The 27,835-nt window shown below is 39.0% G+C and overlaps 1 protein-coding gene across 2 annotated transcripts in view; it reads left to right on the top strand.

Annotated features, from left to right (window-relative positions):
• Positions 1-26,161, top strand: part of LOC108665078 — a 31,292-nt gene extending 5,131 nt beyond the window's left edge. The window contains exons 1-11 of one of the 2 annotated variants that reach the window (XM_018151796.1): positions 6,948-7,648; positions 15,843-16,011; positions 16,551-16,627; positions 17,086-17,198; positions 17,919-18,133; positions 18,622-18,730; positions 19,177-19,399; positions 19,889-20,065; positions 20,238-20,926; positions 21,375-21,458; positions 21,850-26,161. In XM_018151796.1, the coding sequence (XP_018007285.1) occupies positions 15,851-16,011; positions 16,551-16,627; positions 17,086-17,198; positions 17,919-18,133; positions 18,622-18,730; positions 19,177-19,399; positions 19,889-20,065; positions 20,238-20,926; positions 21,375-21,458; positions 21,850-21,987 (1,986 nt within the window). In that variant the 5' untranslated portion in view covers positions 6,948-7,648; positions 15,843-15,850 and the 3' untranslated portion in view covers positions 21,988-26,161. Of the gene's footprint in view, positions 1-6,947; positions 7,649-15,842; positions 16,012-16,550; positions 16,628-17,085; positions 17,199-17,918; positions 18,134-18,621; positions 18,731-19,176; positions 19,400-19,888; positions 20,066-20,237; positions 20,927-21,374; positions 21,459-21,849 lie in introns of those variants that run through there. The other variant, XM_018151794.2, reaches the window with a different exon arrangement.
• The last annotated feature ends 1,674 nt before the right edge of the window (positions 26,162-27,835 follow it).

Below are 27,835 nucleotides of genomic sequence, written 5' to 3'. Positions count from 1 at the left end.
TGGTAGATTAAAGTACACATCCATGTAGGGAAGGTAAAACATAAAAATAACTGTAACTTTTATTTACTGTATCTAACCCGTACCAGTTCGGTTAGGTTAATTGCAATAAAGTTGCATTGATATGTTTTACAAATGTTTTATTATCAATAAATGTTTATGAGTAAATCCCAATAGCAGAGTAATAAATATTTAGAGATTTCCAATAATTTTGGCCATTGTAGCGGCTAATGTAGCGGCGCTACATTTTACTGTAGCGGTAGCGCTCGCTGCAATCTAGTGGGTGTAGCGGTAGCGGTAGCGGTAGCGCCCGCTACATTTAGAGCATGTAGCGGTAGCGGTAGCGCCGCTACATTTCAAAGTAGCGCTGCCCAGCTCTTATTGACTGTATGTTCATCATTTTGAAACCAATGCAGCTTGGAGTTATATAATATGAGAAAGTAATATCACTTTATAAGATATTCATTGGAAGCTATACCTATATATAGACGGTAAATTGTAGTAAACCCGCTTGTTTAGTTCATCTACAACGTGATTTAAAATCATCAGGAAAAGAATTGTATCACTATTGCAAGGCTATAGGAATTAGCTGATGACGTATTTCACTGTGATGTATTCAATTCTATGAAGACCGTCATGAACTCTTGAACGCATTTCTTAGGTATATGGTCCAAAAATTTCCGCGTATACCTGGCCTCAACCATGACGCCGCCATGTACGCGTCATATATTGCGTAGTTCTTGTCTACTTTCGGAAATAACTCACCTCGTAATTAAACTATGACTACGTTTTCCTGCAGTAGCATGCTACGATTCCTGCAACCGATTACTCCAACGACAGACATCTTGAAGTTGGTTTCTGGCACGAGCGCGCTTGTCTGTTCTATGTCTAGAATCATTGCCATCCTCGCGTCTACCTGAGAAACTATTTTTTTTCTACGATCATTAAACCAAACGCCTAAGGGAGACTGCTGGCAAATTATATGTCTGGTTAAATGTTGCGACGAGTTCGTTCACTTTCCCGTAAGTTGACATTTACATTGCACTGTTCTACGTTGAATTAGCTTTCACGACTTTCCTTCACGCTCTCTTACTAACAATTTTCTGTAACTATAACTATCCTTCACGCTGTCTTTAATTTTCATTTCTATTCGTGACTTTCCCTCATGTTGTTAAACCTTGAATTTTCATTCGCGACTTTTCTCCATGCTGTCCTACGTTGAATTTCCATTCACGACTCTCTTTCGTGCTGTTAAACGGTGAATTTTTAATCACGACTGTTTCTATGTTGGTTCATATTATCTTAAGATGTCTGATTCAAAATTTTATTTAATAATTTGTTCGAAATTAATCACATCTCTAACGTAACTAAAAGCCTAATATGCAGCAATCAAAGAAATGTGAAGAAATATCTGCTTGGGTTTTGTAGTGTTCTGTTTAGTTCATGAATAAAGGGATGTAGGTTGTGATTTACAGCGAGACGTATAGTATCACTTTATGCTAGAGAAGATTTACGATTCATTTCGAGGATATAATGAAGTCACTAGCTTGAAATATATCGTAGGAGTTGCAAGATATGCCCTTAACATTCTTGAGTGCTATTTTGCCCAGTAAATAGTGACCTGCATTAAGTAATAAAAATCAGAATCTGTTGATATTAATTAAAACGATCGATTGTCCTTGCAAATTACGAAATGTTTTTCAGAAAGTTGAAAGTTGGTGTCTATTTATGTACGACATGAAAAAGGGAGATAGTTTTTCTTATTTTCGAATGCTATTTGATATAGCTATAGTGAAAGTTTTTGAATTGGCTCCATTATCGTTATCTCGCACACGTGTGCTACAAGGAATTTCCTCATAACGGCCGGCGGGTTTGACGAGTGTCGACTTGGAATAACAATTGAGGTCTTTCACTTACATAAATTAAACACAAATATATTTAATTATACGATTACTATATTTTGATAAATTGCCTGTAAATGAGCTACATTTGTCCTTACATTACTAAATTTTTTGTTTATGCCAAAATAACCCTGGTGATCACACCACTTGCTGCATTGTGGCATAGGCTTGATATAACGTTAACTAATTACGTTATTATGATCGTTTGACGTGCCCTATATATAGGAATAATGGAACTAATGAGAGGATCAAATGAAATAGAAGCGTGTAAATGCCCCTGGCTTGTAAGATATCGGCTGTTCGGAACCGCATTCAGTTCATTTATTATGCAATAATATCCTGTCAATGATGCGTTAATTTAATTTTCTTAATCTGGGCCCATACTTTCAAAAGTCGCTAAGTGAACGTAAGTACTTACGCTCTATTTTCTTGTCTATGATTGGTGGATTTTACTTGAAAGGCCGTCAATGATTGGCTGATGAACTTACGATCTCTTAACTTTTTTTAAAAGTATAGGCCCTGTATTTTACTTCGTTAATATGTAACATAATTTATCATATTCAGAAGTAACTTTAAATCGATTACGGTTTCACATCGCCGCACAGATCTGCGTTTTGTTATATAATATCATTCCCATATCAAAATTTGCAAGTAAATACAATAAGTTTCGGTGTGTCGCATCTTTAATTGGTATTTATTAAGTGTTCATAAATCTGTTTGTTTAGTTCAATCTGTATGAATAATAAACTATTGGTTTATTACTATTAATAACTATATAAACTACTATATAACTATTTTTATGTTATTGGTTTATTAATGTATTATACAGACAAGCTGTATCTGAAACGATGAGAATTGCCGTAATAACTTGCTTCCGTGATGATCAGTTGGATGAAAGTTAGCAGGTATAAGTGATAATTGATATGATGTAGGCGAGTATAGTGCGTGGGAGTAGAGTGATATTTGATATAGTGTAGGTGAGTATAGTGCTAGTTGATATAGTGTAGGTGTTGCGTGCGTGTAGAGATCAGTGAACTGAACGGTTCCTCCCACGACCAGCCTACACTTGAGCGCCGACGCTGCGCGGCGTCTTATGTTCGACCAGCGCGCCTGTGGTGGCCGCATGCACCTGGGCAAATAGTTACGAGTTCGTAATTCCGTCAGCAATCACCAATGGCACCTGGGGCTGCACTATCGAAATAGTTAAGAATTCATAACTTCAGCCAATCACTGATGGATTTTCAAGCTAAACCCGCCAATCACTGAAGAGAAATCGGCTGCTACGTCTACGTAAGAGATAATAGTACGGCCCGGGAAGTACATTCTTCTACAATTACAAGTTCTGCAGATTCATAACGGCTTACATGATGTCACGGAAAAAATCATTCACGTCTGACAGCTTTCGTATTTTCTAATCACTCGCGCGTTACACAACAGTTTATAGCAGTGGACTGTAATTACTCAGTCGTAAATATTAGCGAATTGTTCGTATCGTTCTCGTAACTATACCATTACCTTCCGTTACAACCGTCAAAGTATCGAATCATTCATCCAATCGATACCCGCACATTGAAATATTTTGCTGTGCAGTCAAGCACCTTCGATATACTTTCTCGCAATGATGACGGTGTATTTACAATTGTTATTACTTTAGCACTTTAATTGACTTCTCAAGCGTTGTAGTATTGGACAATTGTGCCAGCAATATTTTGGTTTTAGTAACATCGATCATACTGTTTTTGCCATTGAGAGCCATGGGTGCATATATATGTTTAAGTTCAAATAATTGTATTGCCACAAATGTTCATTGTTTTGGACGTATCATCACAATTAAGTGTCGCCTCATGGTCCTGACTCCGGAAGCTGTCAATCGAGTCATGCATGTATAACAGGAGGTGTTTAATTAGGCTGTGTTCGTTTGCGGTCTTATAGCATCGTTTCCGTGCCGACTGCGGCTCAAACGTTCTCTATATGCAGCTCTCTCATGGTGCAGTGGCTGCTAGAAATGTACTCCTTGTACCAAATTTAACATGCAGCCGTAAGAATGTTACGCCTTTCTAAAAATGTTTTTAACATTAACACATTATGCGTTGATTAATTGATATGGTGTATCTTGGTTTCGCGTGTATTTTGGAAAAGTACGTGTCAAATTTTCCGATCAACCTCCTTTAACTCCGAAAATATATTAATTACCTCCTTGGGTGATTTGCTTCGAGTTCAGAAACCATAGCTCATTGTGTTGCTCTAGCAGGGAGCAGCCACTGCATGCAGTTGCTTTCTCTCCGTCTTGATAACTGCTCGTGTAAACAGTGTCATGGTTCAGTCTAAGATGAAATAAAAAATAAAACTAAAAGATGAATTAGCCTATGCTCAGGCATGCGATAAAAAAAGCTTGTTTGCTGAATTAACGTGCGGGATGGTCTTTGGTTGTTGATCAACACAGAACCATGTTTTGTGATGACCTCGCTTGTGACAGGCGGGGGCGTATATGTACGCAAAACATTTCTGCAGGCGATGTCTTCTATTTTATGGCACAGGAGCAGCTTCTGTTTACTCGCTCGCCTGCAGTGTGCCGCGTGACTTTCTGCATGTTTACACTAGCTTTACTGCAATAAAGAAATCTTATTGGTTTTGTGTTGTTGTTCTCTTCGTTTCTGGTGATATTCACTTGTTCGGCCACTTGCGTACGTCTTCTTCATGAATGCAATTATAAAGACTTTAAATACATTTTTCTTATCTAGTGCTTTTATCGCTGCACTTTATTCCTACTCAATTTTTATCAATGACTTATCTTTAAAGCGTCGAGAAAACGACTAATATGAGAGCCAATGGCTGTAAATATTTTAGGTTACATTTCAAGGGCTTGTTGTACATTGACTTAGTAGTATAGGGTGCTGGCCTCTCTTTCTCCCCTTATCTCTGCTACGAACAAAACTGAAGTCAGTTTCATGTACAAAGAACCAATATTTTGCTTCTATTACCGCCCACACTTGAAAGTGTTGACATTCTTGCGGCGTAGGAGAGACTCTCGACCAGCCTCTCGAATCCCACGTTCGAACGCTTATACTTCCATGCGTAGGTTCCTGCAATCTCTCCAAAATTTATGAGAGCAAAACGAGAGCTTGTTCTTGTGGACCTCCATGCTGCTCAATTTTAACAAAAATTTTTTATGTAACAAGCTATTGTGCTTTCTTGATATCATTTATACATTTTGTTATAATACAATATTTCTTGAAATGCATTAATGGAAGCCTTGGATTGGTTGGGCATAGCTGTACCTTAGAAATTGTCCCGCCTTATATCTAGTTTGAAATATATTAAAATTATACAAAACTAAAACGAAAAAATGTGTGCAAGTCTTCCATGTAGAAGTTTTTCGCCGTAGCTTAGACTACAGATTCATCCACCCTGCGCTAACATTGCAACAACAGCAGTAACTGCACTAAATGCAACACGGAAAGCTATTCTATGTAAACTATATACCAATGTAAAACCAAGTACTATACGCATAGCAATGCTATGTATACTAAATACCATACCAAAAACAAGTACAAGACGCATATAGCAATACTATGTATACTAAATACTATACCAAAACAAGTACAACACGCATATAGCAATACCATGTATACTAAATACTATACCAAAACAAGTACAAGACGCATATAGATATACCATGTATACTAAATACTATACCAAAACATGTACAAGACGCATATAGCAATATACTACAATGCAGGCGTAGCGGTCGTGCAGCGTTCACCGCCCACGTGTTCTACATGCAGGGAGCTGCGGTGTGGGCGAAGCCAGCTTGGTTGCTGATGCTCTTTTTTTCTATATTCTTAAAATGGTTTAAACGAGCATTGCTCTTAATTTACGTTGGTATGTTGCTGATGGAGAGTGAGATGCCACCAACTTTCTGCTTGTGATGTTGATTATAGCCACAGTATTGCTATTATGCTGTATAACTGCTGCTAAATTTTGTTTTATACAATATTTTTGCATGCTTGTAGTGATGTCGATGGAGATTCTAACGTCTGTAAAGTGACTTCCCATCTCTTGAGAATTGAAGCAGATTTTGGCTGGAGCTTGACCGCGCAAATGTTCAATAATCTAATCAAAATATTTAACTTAAATATTTTGAAACTTATTATTACCAATGTGATCTGACAAAGAAACCGGATGGCTTATGCGATGTCATCCTGAATTAGAAAAGTTAATGATCAATCCCGCAGAAATTTCTACAATGGAATTCTATTATGCCAGGCGCTGCCTATGTATCCTGTTCAAAAAAACCTGAATCAACGACACTTTTGAATAAGGACGGCTGGTGTTAACACATACATACGCTTGCAAAAAAATTCACACGTTTGATGCACACGTGTCTCTCGTGTATCACGTGTGACGCACACGTGTCTCGTGTATCACGTGTGACGCACACGTGTCTCATGTATCACGTGTGACGCACAAGTGTCTCTCGTGTATCACGTGTGACGCACAAATAACGTGTATTTCTTCAGTTCATTCAGGCGCTGAATCGTGTATCTCATAACCGCCCACTTTGTTCACAGCTTATATTTACGCACATTTAATTTGGTTGCGATATTATAGCACAGAACCTAGTATATTGGGTTCAATGGAAGAGCGTTTAGCTCGTTTCAAAATAGCATTTGCGTACTCATATTTTTCTTTCTTCTTCTTTCAAATGAAGAAATATATTGCTTCGTGGGTAATTAAAATGCTATATGACGTGGATAATTAAATTGTTATTGAGAAATGACGGGTATTCAATGATTTATTAAACCTGTTTTCACCGGAGAGCTTAAAAGGCAGCGCCCATGTCCATAGAAGATGAAGGAACGTAAACTCTAAGGGAATTTAATTCGAACGATGCCAGGACGCGAAAAGAGCTCCAAGGTAACCACGTAAATCTGCACATCGCTGAGATTAAAAATAGTGAGTGCTTCACTCTCGATGCTGTTGCTTAGGTGGGTGGTGGCTTGTGCAGCGAGCTGTGGGGACGGTCGCAGCGGCAGTCGTCGACCAGCTGTTGGACGGGAGGGTGGTAGTCGTGCCCGGTGTGCTCGCGGTGACTGATAAGTTTTGTAAATGGCCTTTTGAAGATCCAGCTTTATAGTATCGTATAATAAAATTTTATTAATTTTAATCAAGGATCTTTATTGTAAGAAATGCGTCTTAAATAAAGGAAAAAGTTGTGATTACATATCGTAATGAGTTTCTCGCTGCGATAAGGAAGTGGGCAACCGCTGGAGATCCTCCTTCGTCTTCGTAGTAAAATCCTTTGACGTCATTCGATATTTTCAGTAATTTTTCTATACGTAGTTATTTCCTGAATACCAAACGAACGCTCTCCCGTGATGACACTTGATATTCGCGGCTGATATCCTGGAGGGAACATCATCGTGATCACAAATAATACTCCATGCCTGCGAATTACTTAGTTCGTCCAGTTTTTTTATATATAAATCCGCTGTTCTGTTAACTGCTTGAGCAGACAAGCCAGTTCTTATTGAGATTTGAAATCGAGCCACTGTTTAATTAATCAGGACAATTAGTGTGACAGTTTCTTCATTTCTAGAGGTGATCTTATTGACCGCCTTCAAGTTTACATTGCATTTGTAAGCCTTGCAATATCATGAATGGCTGGTGATAGTCCAGGGAGAGCAGTGCGTCTAAAGTCTACGCGAGCCGCACGCCCCGAGTCGCTTGGTTCCTTCTCAGTCAAGCAGGTACGGGGGGGGGGGTCCAAAATACTATTGTTAGCCCTTTGTGAATTAATAGGAACGGTAATTTTTAAAGTCATTATGTTCTCGATCTTCAATCAGCGTTTTATACTTTAGTTGTTTTTCATTTCTTTCTTCAGGAGCTGTGCTGTTTTTGAAACCAAACTATTCTTTCTGAAAGCTACGTAATAAACACAATTAAGTGTTAATGTTTGGTGTTATTTTTATACTTCAAATTTGAAACTTGTGTGTAAAAATAACTCAGTTTAATGGGGCAACATAATAGCTCCGAGTAATTGTACTGAACAAAGTTGAAACTAAACTGAAAGTTTCATAGAAAATTATTTGTTTTTTGAAACTTATTATTATAAGAATTGCGTTGTTATTGTATAATTCTGGTGTGTTTCTTGCTTCGATGTGTTTCTTTAAGCGCTGGTTGCTATGACGACGCACTGACGCCAGCGTGTGTCTTGGTAGCCTCCTCTTAGACCACTTGCACTAGGACACTTGCGTGGCTCTGTGTCCCCAGGATAGTGCAGAATACCTGCACTAGGACACTTGCGTGGCTCCGTGTCTCCAGGATAGTGCAGAATACGTGCACTAGGACACTTGCGGGGCTCTGTGTCCCCAGGATAGTGCAGAATACCTGCACTAGGACACTTGCGGGGCTCTGTGTCCCAGGATAGTGCAGAATACCTGCACTAGNCAGCGTAGATGAAACAACTTTTAATCAACGTGGTTGAAACAACGTTTAATCAACGTGTTTGAAAGAACGTTTAATTAACGTGGATGAAACAACGGTTAATCAACGTGGTTGAAACAACGTTTAATCAACGTGTTTAAAACAAAGTTTAATCAACGTACTTGAACAACTTTTAATCAACGTGTTTGAAAGAACGTTTAATCAATGTAGCTAAAACAACGTTTAATCAACAATCATTGACCATGATAGGCTAATTCCCTGGCCCAGCTGTCCGGCCGGCTGGTTCTCAGGAGTTGCTTTCTCTACTGCTCCTTGTTTAGGCGATGTCGTCATGGCCTGTCTCAGTGTACGTCCTGAATACATGAGGATTATCTTATATGTATGATCTCATAACTATTGTAGAGAACATATTGGATGATCTGATTAGTGGTCATATGTTGCAGCTTCAATGACATGCTTGTTTTGGGTGCAGAATTGAAATTTTTAAATTAATTCTAACAGAAATTTATGTTCGGGACATCGGAGTTACGACCAAGAACTAGAAATGGAGTTTCGCCCAAAAGTTGCTGATCTGAAGTCAACAGAAGAAAGGATAAATGCAGCGAGTTGGAATATGTTTGGACGCATGTGCATGTTTTGATGCTATGAACAAATCCGTAATTAATTCGGTTCATATTTTATCATACGGATTTTTTAAGCGGTTTTTATTCAACCCATAATAGCAAGGGGCTATTGTTAAGATCGCGCAATAGTTTTGCGAGTGGCTCGAGGAATAAACGTAAAAAATAGCTCTATGTGTGCGCTAAAATAGTTACGAAGCGAGCCAAGTTGCTGATGTTGCCGCACCGAGCTAAGCCACGCTTGGTATGCTGTTGCTGCAGCAACTGTGATGTCATGGCAAGGTATAGCTGCTGACGACATCTCCCTCTCTGGCTGGCCTTCTTCTCGCCAATCTCACTTTGCTTGCCAGCATCATTTCGCAATAGTCACATCTCGATGTCCCCGACGCTTGCTTTATCAGTTCTTGAACGCTATGTAGCCTCTATCATGTGTAGGGAACTCCGTCTTGTTGTTGCAATATATATGCATTTTGCTTGCTAGCATCATTTCGCAATAGTCACATCTCGATGTCCACGACGCTTGCTTTATCAGAAATTTAAAAGCAAGCCAGAATTTTCTGGCAAAATAGCCAGAAAATTCACCAGTCAAGTGATTAATTCAAGTGGTCAGTTAAGTGATTAAGCAGTCAAGTGATTTTAATTGCTTTATCAGTTCTTAAACGCTATATATCCTCATCATGTGTAGGGAACTCAGTCTTGTTGTTGCAATATATGCACTTTGCGTGCTTAAATTATTTCGCAATATACGTCACTAAATGTCGTCGTTGCATTTGTTTGCATTATTGTTGAATTTTATGTAGACCTTATAATGAGAAGCGTTCTCCATCTTATTGTTGCAATATGCAAGTCTAAATGACGTACGATTCTTTAATTGGATTCGCTTCTTTGCTTTCAGTGCCGGTATACAGACCTATACAGGGCTGCTATCTAGAAATTTTCAGCGAAATTATTCATTGTTTATTTCTTCATTTATGTTCTCTTATGTTCTCTTATGTATGTTCTCTTGAGAGTTCAGATAAGAATTAAATTTTCTAAACTAATATCACGTGCTTTAGTTAATGTAAATTTCTTGAATGACTTAACTTACATTAACTCATTTGCTGAACCCAGAGGAATGTTGCGGATGCTCTGAGGAATTTGTTCATCTGGATTTTAAGTGAGTTCTTGTTATAGTCTTCATTAATTGCTATCAATTTTTTATATTCTCTTATTTTCCTGTTGTGAATAATTTTTTGGCAAATATATTGCTCCCCCTCAAAAATTGCAGCATCGCTGTCAAAATTTAGATTAAAGTATATCATTTGAATCTCATGTAGTGCGTTTAGCATAGTTCATCCTAACCTAACCCTTCCTTCGCATACGGATACATTAACCACCGTCAATTAATGTCATTTGTATGTAAAGGCCCTTACGGCAGTCAGCGTCAGTAGACGAAAAGTTCGTGCATCTTCTTACATTTCTCCAAGACAGTCTGAAGAACAATGGGATCAAAGTAACCATCATTAGGTAGATTGTCGAACACGCATATTTTCCTGTGATTACTAATAAATTGGCATCGGATGTGTATTTAATCTTCGCATTGCTACCTCTATTATCTACTCGATAATGACTATGTACAAATTGTTCGCACGAGTACTTTCTGCAACGATGCATTCTTGCTACTGGATTTTTGCATTGTATCACTTATGGTTTTCTTCATGTTGCCTTACGATCTCCCATGATGTGTATATCTCTGGATTGCTCGTGGATATCTCTTGACTTGGATGTCTGAATTGCTCGTGGATACCCCTTGACTTGGATGTCTCTGGATTGCTCGTGGATATCTCTTGACTTTTATGTCTCTGGATTGCTCGGGGATATCTCTTGACTTGGATGTCTCTGGATTGCTCATGGATATCTCTTGACTTGGATGTCTCTGGATTGCTCGGGGATATCTCTTGACTTGGATGTCTCTGGATTGCTCATGGATATCTCTTGACTTGGATGTCTCTGAATTGCTCGTGGATATCTCTTGGCTTGGATGTCTGGATTGCTCGTGGATATCTCTTGACTTGTATATGTCTCTGGATTGCTCGTGAATACCCCTTGACTTGGATGTCTCTGGATTGCTCGTGGATATCTCTTGACTTGGATGTCTGAATTGCTCGTGGATATCTCTTGAATTGTATGTCCCTGAATTGCTCGTGGATATCTCTTGACTTGCATATCTCTGAATTGCTCGTGGACATCTCTTGACTTGCATATCTCTGAATTGCTCGTGGATATCTCTTGACTTGGATATCTCTGGACTCGGTAAATACTCTTACTGTCTGAAAATTAAAGAATTAAAATATGGTTTCTTATCCATAAATTTATCCATTATTGTGAAGTAGTGTTTCGCCTGTTCGTGATTTACGTGCTTTAGCATTATACAAGTCATTGTATTTACGGTAGTGGATTAATGTAATCGTTTGAGATTATTTATGTATAAAATGATTTTTTCTTGAGGAGTAAAATGACTTGGTGTTTCGCCATGGCTGAAAACTCAACTTGATCCACAATATTCATGTGCCGAATCATGCAGCGGACTTTCCAGCGATTCATTAGAAGGAGTTATGGTTTAACTGATCATTGTTCTTGTAATGTAGGTTCTTCATGCACCTACAGGTTTCGATTCTAATGCAACAGAATCGAAATAATTTCAAACAAAGCTTTCGAGGAAAATTATTTGCTTCATCATCCATAGGATTTTCCTTGATTTTCTCGTTGTGATACCCAAGGATCTTCTGTGACGTAATATTTCCCGTTATCAGTGATTCACGTAGTGTGCATTATCAGTGAGGTGTGCAAGTTACGATAAGCTGTGCACGTATATTCGTATTTAAATGACATCTGCAGTCGGTACTGTTCAGTGCATCTCGCCGTTTCCTTTGAGCTACAGGCGATATCTTAGCGCTTTGTATTGTTCACTTATAACGAAGTGTATAGTGCATTTGTGATCGTTTTTCTTACCTCCCCACGATGAAATTTTGAAGATTCGATGTGCAAGATTATCGTGACTTCGTGTTTGAAAATTCTCCAAAATCGGCATCTTTGCCCTTTCTATTTTGTCTTGTGCCGCGGCAAAGAACTTGAAATGCTATTAGTTTCTCGTGTCTCAGGAAAAATACTGTCGAATCTTGCCAATGATTCATGTTTCACTTTATACTTGGATTCTTTCAAAATGCTCATTTATAGTAGTTTAGTAGTTCTGAGTGGTGCAACATGGAGTTACTCACTCCGCTTTTCCGGTAAGCTGATATTCTTCGGAAACATTCATGTACAAATATGTGCCAGTGTCATGCTGGCTCCTGTATCATGGCTTCACATTTCTACTTGAAATCAGATCGCTCTTTTCTATTGTCCCGTCTAAGAAAGAACTTTTATTCATAGTTTCATATTAGATTTACTTGTTGCCTTGGTAAATAATCGTAAAAGGGCTCGTAACTTCGTAATTAACCGCTCGATGCAAGATTAACTAATATTATTACTTGTTATCTTGATAAATAATCGTAAAAGGGCTCGTAAGTAACCGCTCGATGCAAGATTAACTAGCTGTTTAGATAATTGAGAAGCCTGAGAGGTCTTATAATTAACGAGTTGCTGTAGCATTATCAGCTATCCAACGATATATATGGCAGGGCCTCTTAACCGGTCGATGTAAGATTTACCTGTTATCAAATCAATGACTACGCTCAAATGAACGTGTATTGAGCTTGCCAATCAAGTTGATTGTAGCGCATGGGAGGGCTAAACAGTACATAGTACTTGTAGAAGTTAATATTAATATATAATAGAATATTATTCAATTATTCCAAAGGTTGTATAGTGTTGTATTCTTAAATACGGTTTCTGTGGGAATATAACTGTTAAGGCGGGTGCGTTAATTGCCTTGAGTGGTTGTACAGTTTTGTCCTATGAAATGCAGTGTAAGTTTAAAATAACGCATACAACACAAATCCCTAATGAGTTAAGTCAACGATCTTTACGAAGTAGACTTTCATTCCCCGGCACATCTTAGCAGAGTAGAAAAAAAATAATATAACTCAGTACTCACAGCAGTGAGTGACAGAGAGCGCATTTTCTCGTTGACGAAAACTTGAGGTCACGGACGGACACACAGACGGACGGACAGACGGACATGGCGAGCACAATAGTGCATTTTTACCATAAATGAGAAAATGCGCTAAAAACCTGCTCTTCTGTAGCAACTGCATGCATGATTTTAAACGCTGTCGTGCACAGTCGTCCTCTGCCGAATGTTTACGTTATGCGGGTTTGCGGTTGTCATTCAATTAATTATAAATTACTTTTAAATACTTCGATTAATGAATTTCTGGATGTTCTCGGGACACTTCAGTTTGGAACTCTATATTCTTCCTGTAGGATATACGTTCAAACAGGAGCGTTTTTTTCGGAGCGTTGCGCTGCCGCATCAGCATTAAGTAACTTTCACTAAATTATACGGCGGTAACTATAGTAAAGTAAATAAATATTAATTTCATAATTTGGACTTCGTTTGCGTATTTTAAGTTGCAGAATAACGAGTGTAATATATACAGAATATTAGAATTATTCATATCCATATTTATTTAAGTTATTTTAACGAATATTTTAGCCAAGCTAGTTGCCTAATACGCGTATACCTAATTTAAAACTATATTCTGAATTTTATATGTAAAATTTCAATATTTAAAATATTATAAATGGAATAATTCTGTATCCAATTAAAGAAATCTATTTTAGGGCTCGAGTTTTACTGCGCAATTCATGCATTTCTCTTATTGCGTTTTTTAATATCAATTAGATAATGGCTAATATTATCAAATTGCTTTATATTTTTCGTTAAGACTTTATATAATATTTTATTGTACATCTAGTGAGTTGTGTTCCTTTTACATGAGCAAGCCTCGTGGTATCATAAATAACACAAGAAAAAATATACTCTGAAAACGCGATATGAAGAAGAAAAGAAAACTATATTCTGCTTAGAGACGTGGAGTGTCCTTGCCAGTCTCAGCGTCTCAGAACTGTCCTTCATAACGTCAAATCTTATCTCCTCGTAACAGGCGTGCGCATTGTTTCTTTTCCCTTGAGTATTATTTGTGAAGAACTTGTTATTTTACCTTCAAGCACGAGTAATGAAACCTTTACCTTATGCAGTCTATCAGAGACGTATCATCAAAAGCGTGTTATTTAAAAACGGTTATATATTTAACATCGATTACGGTTAATGCATACGAGACTAGTATCAACTCTGTCTACTGACGGAAACTCTAGTTGCTAGGCATTTAGATACGAATACCATTGACGACGGTTGATGCATATATGCGTATATATACGTGACAGAGGTTCAACTCTGCGTTATACTAACGGTAGCTCTTTCTGCCAGGCATTTGGGTATAGTAACATTGATGACGGTTAATGGTAAAGATTTATTTAAAATTTTATTTATATGGCTGTGTATGTGCCATTCTTGCGCCTAAATACCGATTGGGTATCTAGTACAATACACCAAAGGCGTAATTACAAGAATATTTTATTTTGTTGTACCCAAATATTGTTTATTTTGTCGAATTTGTTCAGCTGGGGTTCGTCATCCTGAATTTTTAAGGCGGCGTTCGATATCATTTTCTTTAGCTTACTTTTTTAAATATTTGATAACATATCGCTGGTTTTTTTTAAATCAACAACGCCATGTCGCTAAAATATATAATCGTGTTAAAGGATTAGATCGTCTATACTGGATTAGATTTACCTACAGTGGCTTACGTTTTCAAGCTAATATTGCGGAAAATAAAGTTGATTAGTCAATTGATTTGTTAAGCGTTAATTTTGAGCTCCTACTTTTATGAGCCTTATGTAAATCTTGTATCTTTCTCAGCCGAAATGGCCATAAACTGTCGGGAACATCCCCTGATGTGTAGGTATGTTGTTCAACAGGGTTATTTTCCGACTGGTTTTCCCTCTGGTGTGTTATCGTGTCAGTTCTTGAGCTTTGCTTACAGGCAGTGCTTGGTTACTGGACATCTGTTTTATTAAAAAAATAATGGGTGTTTATTTAGTAATAAGTATTTTATCTTGCTAAAGAGCGTCCGTATCAGTTGTGTAGACATGATACCGTGTTGGCAGGGTGATAGCCGTCCTAACGAACTTTTGACTATGTAGTTTATGCCAGCTGCTAGGCTATCGTTTTCATTTGTACTCGATGCTATTAATAGTTCGGTGACCCCGTCTCGTCAATAATAATTACCTCATTTAGGTACTTTATTTACTTTACTGTCTTTATTTACTGTATTTACTTTATTGTCGCTTTTATCGTGAAATCACGCAAGCGTACCACGAGCGTAATTTGATATTTAATAATTATGCTTCACGCATCTTGCTAGTAAGATGAGTAAGAAAATGTTGAGCTATTCAATGTTGAAAATATGGTAGGCTTATCGGTGGGCAGGCAGCTCGCATTAAACCGTTAATAACATTTTTATGTCCAAAATGTACAAAATTAAAATTTGTTTCTATTCCCATTGGTTTACTGTATTCGTCTTTCTATTTGTATATTTCCAAATTAGATTGGTACTTCTCATAGATTTTGTGTCGAATTTGTAATATTTTATTAGGTTTTGTTATGTTGTATTGTGTTTTATTATGTTGTATTATGTTTTATTATGTTTTATTATGTTGTATTATGTTTTACTATGTTATATTATGTTTTATTATCTTGTATTGTGTTTATTATATTTTATAATGTTTCACTATCTTATATTATGTTTTATTATTTTGTATTATGTTTTATTATGTTTTACTATGTTATATTATGTTTTATTATGTTGTATTATGTTGTATAATGTTTGTTCAGTGTGCGAGATGATGCACGTTGCCCGCGAGTGTCGGGGCAACCACAGCTCGTCGCCGGCGTCGGGGGCGGCGCATCAGCACAGCCTCCTCAGCTTCGGCGAGTTCTGCCTTCTGTCCACGGACCTGCAGCGAGGCTACCGTGCCCAGCCTCCCGCGTCTGATGTCAAGCAGTGAGACATTCAATTCTTATTTTGTTATTAATTTTTTTGTCTGCTGGCACCATTTATATATTTTCTTGTGAATTTTCGTCCTCTTTGTGCCTCCATTATTTATTATTATTTGATATTATTATTAAATTATTTGTGCCTCCTACTATAAAGGCTGTTCATCATGATGCCCCTGCCGCGTCTGATGCCAAGCAGTAAGCAATATAATTATAATTTTCTCCTTATTTTTTGTCTCCTGGACCCATTTATTTATTTTCTTGTAAATTTTCATCCTTTCTGTGTCTCCATTATTTAATTGCTTACTATATAGGTTGTTGAATTCATCTTTCCATTCCTCTTGTCCCTCACCTAAGTTTGTTTTTAAACTATAACATTCCTTTAGAAAATTATCGGATTTCTCTTGTATTGAGAAATCCTGGTTAATTCTGGATTGATTTATTTAGTAATAATATTGATTATTGATAATAATTTAGTGTGAAGTGCTGCAGTGACATGACAGTTCCCCCGCCCCATATGACGGCCCCCCTTCCTCCCCCCGCCAGATCACCGCCCCCACCGCCGCTCATCAGCCGGCAGTGCTCGGACCGCGGACCCGGTGACCCCGCTACCATCACTGCAAGTGGGTGCCTTCTTCCTTCCAATGCATATGACGCACTGCAATATTTTATTGAATTATTTCATCTCTCACAATGTTTTATCATTGCTATATAGGTCTAAATTCTTTTTATCGTGATGATTCTTGGAGACGTGCATCAACTTCACTTGCTATGGCTGACGTAGGTTTTTGCCTGATTAAGCTTTAGATTTAATTGTAGAATTGAGTGAATTAATGTCTAGCTTAAATCAGACTCTATGCAGCTTAGATTGGACTCCAAGAATGCAAAAAAAAATATTTATTTATTCGGGTGTAAAAATTCTGAAGTGGAAGTACGTATAGTCCCTCCAACAATGTTGAAAGTTTGTGATGAAGGTCATAATAAGAAGCAAGAACCGTACGTACCACTAAAATACATTTAATAATAAGAGAGTGCTGTTTCACTCACAATATTATGCATGAACTGGCATGTTGCATTGCAGAGAAAACAGCGCCATGCGAAGTGTTCCTAGGCGGTTCCTGCAATCCTACGTCGTGGCGTCAGGATGTGGCCATCCCCACGCTGCGCGCCCTCGGCATCTCCTTCTATAATCCCGTGAGCTTGTGGCTATTGTCTAGTTCATCTCATAGAAATATATTTTATCATCCAGTATTCGTAATTTATAAGTGAAGTAGCTCTAATATTGCTTCTAATAGAGCTACTCTTGTGAAACATGACCTAAAAATATAATATAGTCAATAATTAATCTAATTTTAATTTTTTTTAATTTTAATATATAGCTAGTTACGTACTGGGAAAAAGCGCTTCCAATCCAATTTTTGGTCAAACGCAACATTAGACGGAGGCACAACTTTAGTAAAATATGAACTGAAAACGAAATATAGTCACTAATTAATGTAATTTCGTTGTGTCATGCAGCAAGTTACGCACTGGGAAGAAGCGCTTCTCATACAATTTATATTCGTACGCAGCATTGAACGGAGGCTCAACCCTTGTAAAATATGAATTATAATTGAAATATTAGTCAATAATCAATGTAATTTTGTGTGGTATGCAGCAAGTTGCACACTGGGAAGAAGTGCTTCTCATACAATTTTTATTCGTACGCAGAATTGGACGGAGGCGCAACCTTTGTAAAATACCGTATAAATTAAAAATGAAATATTAGTCAATAATTAATGTAATTTCGTTGCATGCAGCAAGTTACACACTGGAAAAAGCGCTTCTCGTACAATTTTAAATTTTTATAAAATATAAATTGAAAATGAAATATTAGTCAATACGGTAATTAATGTAATTTTGTGTTGTATGCAGCAAGTTACACATTGGGAAGAAGCCCTACTGGAGCGCGAGCACCAAGCCAAGAGCTCGGCGTCAGTTTTATTCTTCGTGTTTGACCGCCGGACGCGCAACGTGGCGTCCATGGTCGAGGTTGCCTACATGGCGGCGCTGCCCAGGAAGATCATACTAGTGCTGGACACTTATCCTGGACCTGGACACATCATCGAGGGAGAACCTATGAGCAAGAGGTAGGCGAGATCTTATCTTTATGTCTTTGTAAGGTCAGCAGGAAATGTTTACACGAAGGAAGAGGATTTTGTAAAGGTAAATGAAATGTTTTATAAGCATAAAGAGGCATTTATGAGGACATTTTATCTAGGTCTGAAATAAACGGGAACACTGCCTTGTCAAAATTTGGTACAGCGTACAGTTCATTCTACAGTTCTTCTTTGTTACAACGATGAAATGAATAAAAATATCTAGCGTTGCTGGATTTTAGATTACATTACAAGCTTTTTATCATTGTACTTTTAAATTTTCCTCGAACTCATTAAAAGTGTTTGTTAAATTTATCATGCTGTAAAATTAGTAGCCTAAATACAATCACCAATTCATTACCGACTACGTAAATAATGAATGGAGCTACCATCAAAAGTGTAGTAATGATTGTGTGTTTGTATTGATTGTGTGTTTGTATTAATTGAATGTTTGTATTTATTGTGTGTTTGTACGGCAGGGAGTTCGAGGAGCTCTCAGGAGGCCTCAACACCGTCCAAGACCTGGTCGAGCGTCGCGGCATTCCTGTCTTCTCGCAGCTGCCGCACGCGCTCTCCTGCACTGCTAAGGTGAGCAATTTGTTAGAATTTCATGCAATAATATTTCATATTCGTCATTCTTTGCATGCATGATACTTACGTTACCGGTACACTATAGTTTCGATGTGCCATCGAATGAAGAACCAAGTATGAAATAAATCCTTTTTTATATCTGGAATTCTTGTTTAATGAACTATGCAATTTTACAAACAATATACTTTATTCTACGTTTAAAAAGAGCGCCAGATAAAAAATACATGCTGGCATTATTTGCCAAACAATATAGTTTATTCAACGTTTAAGAGGATCGCCAGATAAAAAATACATGCTGGCATTATTTGCCAACCAATACACTTTATTCTACGTTTTAAAGGAGCGCCAGATAAAAAATCCATGCTGTTTGCCAAACAATATACTTTATTCTACGTTTAAAAGGATCGCCAGATAAAAAATCTATGCTTGCATTATTTTGCCAGGTGCTACGCGAAGACATTTGGCCGCAGCAGCTCGGCGCGTGCGACAACGTAACGCTCGTGCGCCACCCTGAGCTGCACGTCAGCCCTAACCTGACGAAGCTGCAGACGGCGTACCGTGGTCGTGCCGTCGTGTCCCTGGGGGAGGCCAGCAAACTCTTCTCTTCCGTCACGGGCAGACTTCTGTCTCAGGAGGAACTGCTCACCATCATCGCTGCCAAGAAAGGTGAGACTCGTCCAGTTCAATAGTGAGACTAAGCGCAATATTTCTGATATCACCATCATCGATGCCAAGAAAGTTGAGACTCGTCCAGTTCAGTAGTGAGACTAAGCGCAATATTCCTGATATCACCATCATCGCTGCCAAGAAAGCAAGAAAGGTGAGACTCTTCCAGTCCAATAGTGAGACTAAGCGCAATATTCCTGATTACGTATCACCATCATTGGTGGGGAGGAAACTTTGAATTTTGCGTACATTGAGAGCGTTAGTGGCGGCACTGTACTAGTGAATAGTAGAGAGTTTGCGTCAGCAGAGGTGAAGCCTTGTTAATAATTTTTTAACTGATTGTTACCTTCGTTATTATGCCTAGTGAAATCAATAATATGGAAGGCTTACGATATAAATAATATGTATGGCCTAATGTATCCGAAGAAAAAAGGTATAAGAATATTTATTTGCTCCTTCATTGAAATATAAAATTCCTGATTGTGTCAGGAGTGAGTGGCAGCAGCGTGAGCGTTGACAGCAGCGAGCTGGCGCTGAAGGAGGTCACGCTGACGCTGGAGGAGCTGAGTTGCGTAGTCGCTGAGTTCAGCGAGCCAAGAGCTGAGCTGCGCCGCATCAGGGACGTGTTCACCAACAGCGTCGTCACGCCCCTGCAGCGCGCCCTTGGTTAGTGGCAGCGTGTGGTGACATTAACGCTTCGTTCGCTGAACGATTCATTGTTTGAAGATTACTACGTAGTGATTTTTTACTCTTTAGCGTAACATTGTTAACTTGACTCTATATAAATATATTTATATTTAAGTGGTTCAACTATATTATTACTCAGTTTATATTCTAGGCTTCTCATCGCCCCGGCGTTCTCTTCGGCATGCGCGGCGTGAGGCGGCCATGCCCGTGGTGGCGCCCACCCACAAGACCGTCAACGGTGGGCCGGTCCATCCCGTGGACGTTTACCTCGGGGGCACTTACGTGCAACACGACGCATGGCGCAACGACGTCGCCGAGCCGTTCCTGCGTAAACACGGCCTGACATTCTGTTCCCCGTTCTGCATCAACAACCAATGCAATAATCAGTTATTTACTCACACAAACTCCAATACTGAGCTTCCGGTTTCCCCTGATTTACACTCGAACTCCAACCCTCGGGAGGCGGATAGCTGCCTTCCAGTGCAGAAATATCCTGTCATGCACTGTAACTCCTCTTCGCGCGTTGCCTCCAACTCTTCAAGGTCTTCGTTAAATTCCCATGATGTCGTGGATGAAAACAGAACTAGCGTCACGGGGGAATTCAGTTTACCAAGAAACACGTCACCCGACAGAAGAAAGAACAGTCGGAGTGTTGTGAACAACTGCAGAAAAATGTCTGCTGAAGTAAGCACCGATTCCTCTGAATGTGCCTGCCTTTGTCCTGAAGTTCTTGATGGAAACGGACGGCTGTTGCCGAGTGAAGCTGCCAATGTTGACAAGTGTCACGTTCTGCTGTTTGTCATCTCTAATAAAACTAGAAGTGTTTCTGCCATGGCTATGGTACGTTTATAACTTGTAAATTAATCCTACCAGTTTACACGAATCATATGAATGGAAAGTTAGAAAGTACTCTCCCATTTTTTATAATTCAAATGAAATTATAGTACAAACTGTGAAATGTGACAGCGAGGTCAGAGGAATGAAGATAACGGCCTTACCCGCCGGCGCTCAGACGGGAAATATTTCTGTGGTGTTAATGAATACGTTGTTGTGTTCCATGTTAAATGATAGGAGCTGAATCATCCAGCATTTGAGTTATTACGGGTTGTTTATATATCTTTGGTGGTATCCAAATAAATGCCACAGCAACAACAAGGCATTTCTATTTAAAAGATTATCGTTTCTAATGTATCTATTTACTTGATTCTGCGTGTTTGTGTTCTCATTAGTCATTAATTAATCTCACAATAATCATTGTCATTAATTATAATTAACTTGTATTGCGCAGGCTGCACACTACGTCGGGTTGGGTCGCAAGGTTGTGCTCTGCGTACAAGACTTGACCGTGGGTAGTCCAGTGGACGGGGAGATGGTGAGTTACACAGTCTCGATAGACTACATAGTTTGTAAGTATTTGTTCGTATTACCGAAATATGACGAATTAATCTTTCCCATAAGATCTTTTTGTGCGCATTTTATAAGAAATAGTCTCGGTATTTAGTTCCCAAAAAATTTGGTACGGTATGGAACGAAGCCGAGCTACGTGCAGTTTATGTAACCTAAATGAAATAATGGTATTCGTGGTTACATAAGATTTTTTGAGATGATATTTAACAGTGAATGTCTTCCGTCAGTTAATTTTGTGCTAAACTCATTATTATCTATCCTGATTCTAGTATAGATATTGTCTATACTAGATATTGTCTGTATGAAAAGTGACTATTTTACCTACGATGCATCACTCATTGTACCTCCCGCCGCAGTTGTCCAAGTACGCGACGAAGGACTACAACCGCGGACGCAGCTACCTCACGGACCTGGCCCGCAAGGACGGCGTGCCCGTCTTTGATGACCTCGCTGCCGCCCTCGAGTGCGTCGCCAAGATATGCGCAGAGAGATAGTTTATTGAGACCTGCATGATGGCTCATAGTGAGCTGCATGATGGCTCATAGTGAGCTACATGACGGCTCATAGAGACCTGCATGATGGCTCATAGTGAGCTGCATGATGGCTCATAGAGACCTGCATGATGGCTCATAGTGACCTGTATGATAGCTCATAGTGAGCTACATGATGGCTCATAGTGAGCTACATGATAGTTCTCAGTGATCTTCTGCAAGATTCTAACTCACGAAGTCCGGCAGCTGGCACAATTATTATGTTGGGTCGCCCGTCTTGTAACGTGCTATGTTTCCCAACATTACTGCTAGTGGTATTAAGATATCGCAGCTTTAGCAAGTCGAAGGACGATAGCTCTCTACTTCCATGCTTTATCTCTCACTGCAGGCAGCTTGGCACTTCTTTTAATAGCGGTTAAGCATAACGCGTCCAGAGCTCGTTATTATCCTGCCGAAAACACTAGTTTATTTTTGTGATGAGGCAGCTTGATTTTTTAAGCGCCGAGGATGGTTTCTCAGAGTATAAAATTTATTCAATTTCTGGGTCCAAATATTTTTTTATATTGCTAAGCCTGTATGTTTCATGAAATGTAGCTTTTGTGAAATGTTCCGTGCATGCAAGATGAAATTGAAACCGGACGCGTTGAGGTAAAATTTGTTTAATACTCCAGCTACTTTTTGTCTTCACTCCAATAATTGTTGTCGTCGTGCAACGAGTATAAAGTCTCAAGCGTACCGCCGATCATTCAGATTTATCCGAATAATTTAATGCACATGGTCCCTAATTTACCTGAATTTATTCTCCTTGAATAATTTATAGGATTGAATTATTTATTTCATTACGAAACACATCTTTGTCAGTTGTCCCTTCACTTTGTTCTGCATAATTCGAGGGGAAAGATGTGGTTTCTACGTAACTCGTTTGGTCGACATACTTATTTCAAGATGAAGAATTGCTTACAAATGTGAGGCAACAATGTGATTGTTGGCAGCAGTAAGTTCATATTATGACTGATATGCTCTTGTATTGATATATTATGTGCTGACGATTTGCAATTTGAATTGACTGATAAGTTGTGTTGTTATATTGAAGGCGATTCAATCCTGCATTGCTGCAAAATAGTTGGACTCTTTGAAACCAGTCCTCTGGTTGCCACAAGTATATGGGGTTTGACTTCTTACATAACAAGATGATCTGTAATTTCTGCTGTGCAGACTCATTGACTTACGAGATATGTTGATCTGATAGAATAATTAGAATTTACGGCAAGGCGAACATTTCTATTCCATGTCTTGTAACTTCACTCGGCTGAGAATTCGAGGTATGATGTGCTAATTAGTTCTCATGTAATTTTCCTACTAAAATCCTAATTCACATACGGAAATGAACTCAGAGCTTGCCTATAATAGTATCCTAGAGATGTATTAGTTTTAATGTTAACGGAACATGCGAAATGTGTCAGGAAGTGTATTGGTACGCAGCTTGTATGCGCTGGCAAGGAACAAAGTACAATAAATATGTTGACAGGTTACAGAGTTGGATATGAAACGTGTGCAAGTCCGTACATTATATTGCAATAGTATCATAGATAGTGCTTTTGATATTTTGCTTCTTTATACTCTTGCTTTATTTGCTTAGGGTAATTAATGAGTCCATAAGTTAAGCCTTCAAGCATCCCTGGATTTTAAACTGCACAGTTTGTGTCAGGCGCGAATTTAATCACAAATGAGGTACAGATTTAAGTCATCATATATTTTTACTATTTGATACACTTTGGGCTATAATGGGATAATTTCAGCACCCAATATTTTCTGCTACAGAGCATTGGACTCCATTGTTTCAATTATTATAAGGATATGTTTCAATTTGATCGAGATTCGCGGAAATATTGCGAGAAACGTTGGAGTTGGTCTTGGAATCTCATTGAATTCGTTCATTCATTGAACCTCATTCATTCATTGTGGTGAATGAATGAGGGTATGGTAGGTGCGTGTCCGTCGTCTTTGTTTAGGCTAAGCTCAAACCTCTTCCATATTTCACAAGTGTTTGTTTCGTCCATATTAGAAGCGCTGGACAAATTCATCTGTTTTTAATTGCTATGTTTTTGGCTCAGTACTGAGCTCTGACGTTTTCTTATTCCTGTGACTAACTCTTATTTTAATTGTTATTTGAAATACACTTTTCATTTCCTTAATTTAGGCAGCTTTTACTTAAGTTTTGTGTTGCTGGTTGAAAATATTCGGCATTCTCTAGTAGTACATACAAATTGTCATTTCATCTGCAGACAAGCCGTGTCCCTGCCTTAAGTTCGAGCGGCCTCTCGTTTATCTCGAAAAATATCAGGATTTTAATATATTCTGCGGAAGTCGTTGTACTCATTTGTATTTGTCTCAGCATTATTTATTTCTTCCTGACGATGTATTATTACTACGTATAGAATCTCAGATTCCAGGGAAATATTATTATTTTGTGATGTTCTTCTCACGTGTGCTGGTGTTACGACATGACAAAGTATTCCAGAACACGAACGATGTGTGTTCCATTCGCATCTAGGCTTACTTGATACGTAAGATATCAGATTTGATCGTATCTAGTATTACTAGATGCGAAGAGGTTTGTTCTGTTCGCATCTAGGCTTACTTGATACGTAAGATGTCTGTTATGAACGTGTCTAGTATTACTAGATGCGAAGAGGTTTGTTCCGTTCGCATCTAGGCTTACTTGATACGTAAGATGTCTGTTTTGATCGTGTCTAGTATTACTAGATGTGAAGAGGTTTGTTCCGTTCGCATCTAGGCTTACTTGATACGTAAGATGTCTGTTATGATCGTGTCTAGTATTACTAGATGTGAAGAGGTTTGTTCCGTTCGCATCTAGGCTTACTTGATACGTAAGATGTCCGTTCTGATCGTTTCTAGTATTGCTAGATGCGACGAGATGCATGCATTCGCATCTAGGTTTGCTAGAACCGCATCTAGTTGTGTATAAGTGTTGCCGTAGCAGCATTCAGCACGTTATAAGTGACATACTCACGTGTCTCTGATCTGATTAATATAAGACTATAGAAGGTTAAATTATATATAACATAAAATCATGCAAGGCGGAAAGATTTTTTAGTAAGGCCCTAATGTACTTACAATGTGGATATTAGCTCCGTGTGGAACAGAACTTTACCTCAAGTGTCTAATTGTGTTTGATGATATGGAAGACTATGATCTGATCTCATTGTAAATGGTGTAAGCATGTATTATGTCAACCCTCAAAGCGGGTGCCTAGCCTCCCTGTTGGGTGCCTAGCCCTGTGTTGGGTGCCTAGCCTCCCTGGTCCTGACCTCTCAGTGTAATGGTCCTTGTACACAGGTCCAGTAGTGGCCGCCAGTACAACTGTCAAATACCAATAGCCACTAATTATCATGCTACTGGCCTCATTTAAAAGTTTACTTGGTCATTTACCAGTAGCGCCAATACACGAGGCCAATAGCATGGTAAATAGTGGTGGTCAGTATTTGAAAGTTGACGCCACTATATACTGTCCTCGTGTACATTGACCTCAACGTCTCCCCGTCACCCTATACGCCGCTCAAACTTTATTCAGAACCGAAAAATAGTTTATTGTTGCCGAAATAAATAAGTAGCATCCGGGGTAGTCAAGTAATCTGAGCATTAATTTCGTGAATGATCGTCCTTTGCACTAGGTACAGTCACTCGAAAGTGATGTTCATCGTTCTGTAAAATTACAGATATTGTATTGAAGTGAATGTTACAATGAAATAATGATGGTTATCATGTATGATTCATGTATCATGTTCCGTCCAGAAGGATATGATTACTGCCTGTGTTGGAGATCATGACCGGTGCTACCTAATGTGAGTCGCAATCCAATTTGCCGTCAATCGAAATGTGACTTATTTCCCGCAGGAAACTTTCGTATCAAAGGGATTAGTGAAAGTAATACCATGTTTGTTCTGGCAAGACTATTTTGGTAAGAAGATGAGAAATTTTTTGAACCAATGATCTTTATTGTGTTTCATATGGTTCTAACGTTTGAGCTTTTCTGATGATATATTAAATGAGAGGTGATGGACGCCACTCTTCCCTCTCTACGTGTACCTGCTATCAAGCCTGTAGCCCGCACATTCCTTTTATTCTAAATGTATTTCTATGAACTACTTTAAAACCGAGTTTTATTTCATCCTAAGATTTTATTTCAGCTACTCCACATAAAAAAAAATTTATTTTATTTTCAGCTACTCCACATAAAAAAATTTTTGACCTGTGCGTAGCCATAGTCTATAGACCGCCTGCTTGTCCACCGGAAAATTTTAACAAAACCCTTAGGGAAATAGAGACAAGGGTGGCTGTACTGGGTGACCCAGCCCCCAGCCTGATAATTGGTGGGGACTTCAATCTCCCATGAATCCGTTGGACAAGCCCTGACGCCTTTGAGGTCGACGACCGCGACAGAACTCAAGAAGCCCAACTTGTGAAGTTTGCTGTGGAACATTTTCTCAGTCAGCAAGTACGGTCGCCGACAAGGGAACACAATATTCTCGATCTCATATTTACTAATAATGAAAGAATGGTGGTTGACGTTCGGGTTGACGTGACCTTACTCGTCTGACCATCGCTTAGTGATGGTGGAAACGACAATTGTAATTGAAACCAAGCCCAGGTCTACACCCCAATGGGACTAGCAGGACTTAACTTCCACAATCGAAGAACGGATAGGGTTGCAAATTGGAATGAAAATGACGAAATCGATTGGAGAGTTGAGCTTTACGAGATGAATGCAGAGGAAATCTACACAAAACTCTGAGAAACTAGCACAGGCATGTGTGCGTCATACCCCGAGAAAAACAGGCCCTAAAGTCCACAGCATTCCGGGAGACCGACGAATCCTAATGAGAAAACGCAAGCGATTAAATAAAGAAATACAGGTAGCTGAATCCACTGGTGATATGAGGAGACATAGGTTAGTAGATTTGCACAAGGAAATCGAACTCAGGCTGCATGACTCGCACAGGATGGAAGAACAAGCCGCTAAAGAGCGAGTTGTTGAGGTCATCAGAGAGAACCCCAAGTATTTTTTAATGCACTCAGTTCCAGACTAAAATAAAGACGCTAGTGGGCCCGCTTAATGGTAACGAAGTCATTGTCGGAGATGAATATGGCATGTGTGAGTTTCTGGGATCGCAGTTTGAATCAGTGTTCAGTAGCCCCGGCTACTTAAGGGATTGAAATTGAAATTTTACAGGAGCTGCCAGGCGGAAGAGGGTTGGAGAATATTGAGTTTGGACCAGAAGACATGGAAATAAGTCGCAAAGAACTGACGACGTTTTCAGCGCCAGGACCCGATGGAATTCCGGCAGTGTTGCTGAAGAAGTGTGTTGGAGCACTGAAGGCTCCGCTCACAATGCTCTGAAAAGCCTCGATGACGGAGGGAATTATCCATGAGGGCTTCAAAGTGGGAATGATAACGCCAATCCACAAAGGAGGTCCGAGGGACAGACCCCAAAATTACAGACCTGTGACTTTGACCTCACATGTGATCAAGGTTTTTGAGAAGGTATAGTGGCCAGGAGGCTTGTCCAGTATATGGAAGAGGCTGACCTTTATAATAATGGACAGCATGGTTTTCGGCGTAATCGTTCCTGTTTGTCACAGTTACTGGAGCGCCATCACCGCCTGGTGGCTCAGCTAGAGGAGGGAGCTGACGTGGACGTAGTACACCTAGACTTTGCTAAAGCTTTTGACAAAGTAGACCATGGGGTGCTCTTTAGAAAGCTGAGGCTGTTGGAGTAGCAGAAAGCCTGTTACGGTGGATCCACAACTGGCTTACAGATAAAGTAAA

This window comes from Hyalella azteca, unplaced genomic scaffold (genome assembly GCF_000764305.2).
Source record: "Hyalella azteca isolate HAZT.00-mixed unplaced genomic scaffold, Hazt_2.0.2 contig5003, whole genome shotgun sequence".
NCBI lineage: Eukaryota > Metazoa > Arthropoda > Malacostraca > Amphipoda > Hyalellidae > Hyalella > Hyalella azteca.
The sequence above is the reverse complement of the archived record's forward strand: the minus strand, read 5'-3'. Positions and strand labels throughout refer to the sequence as shown.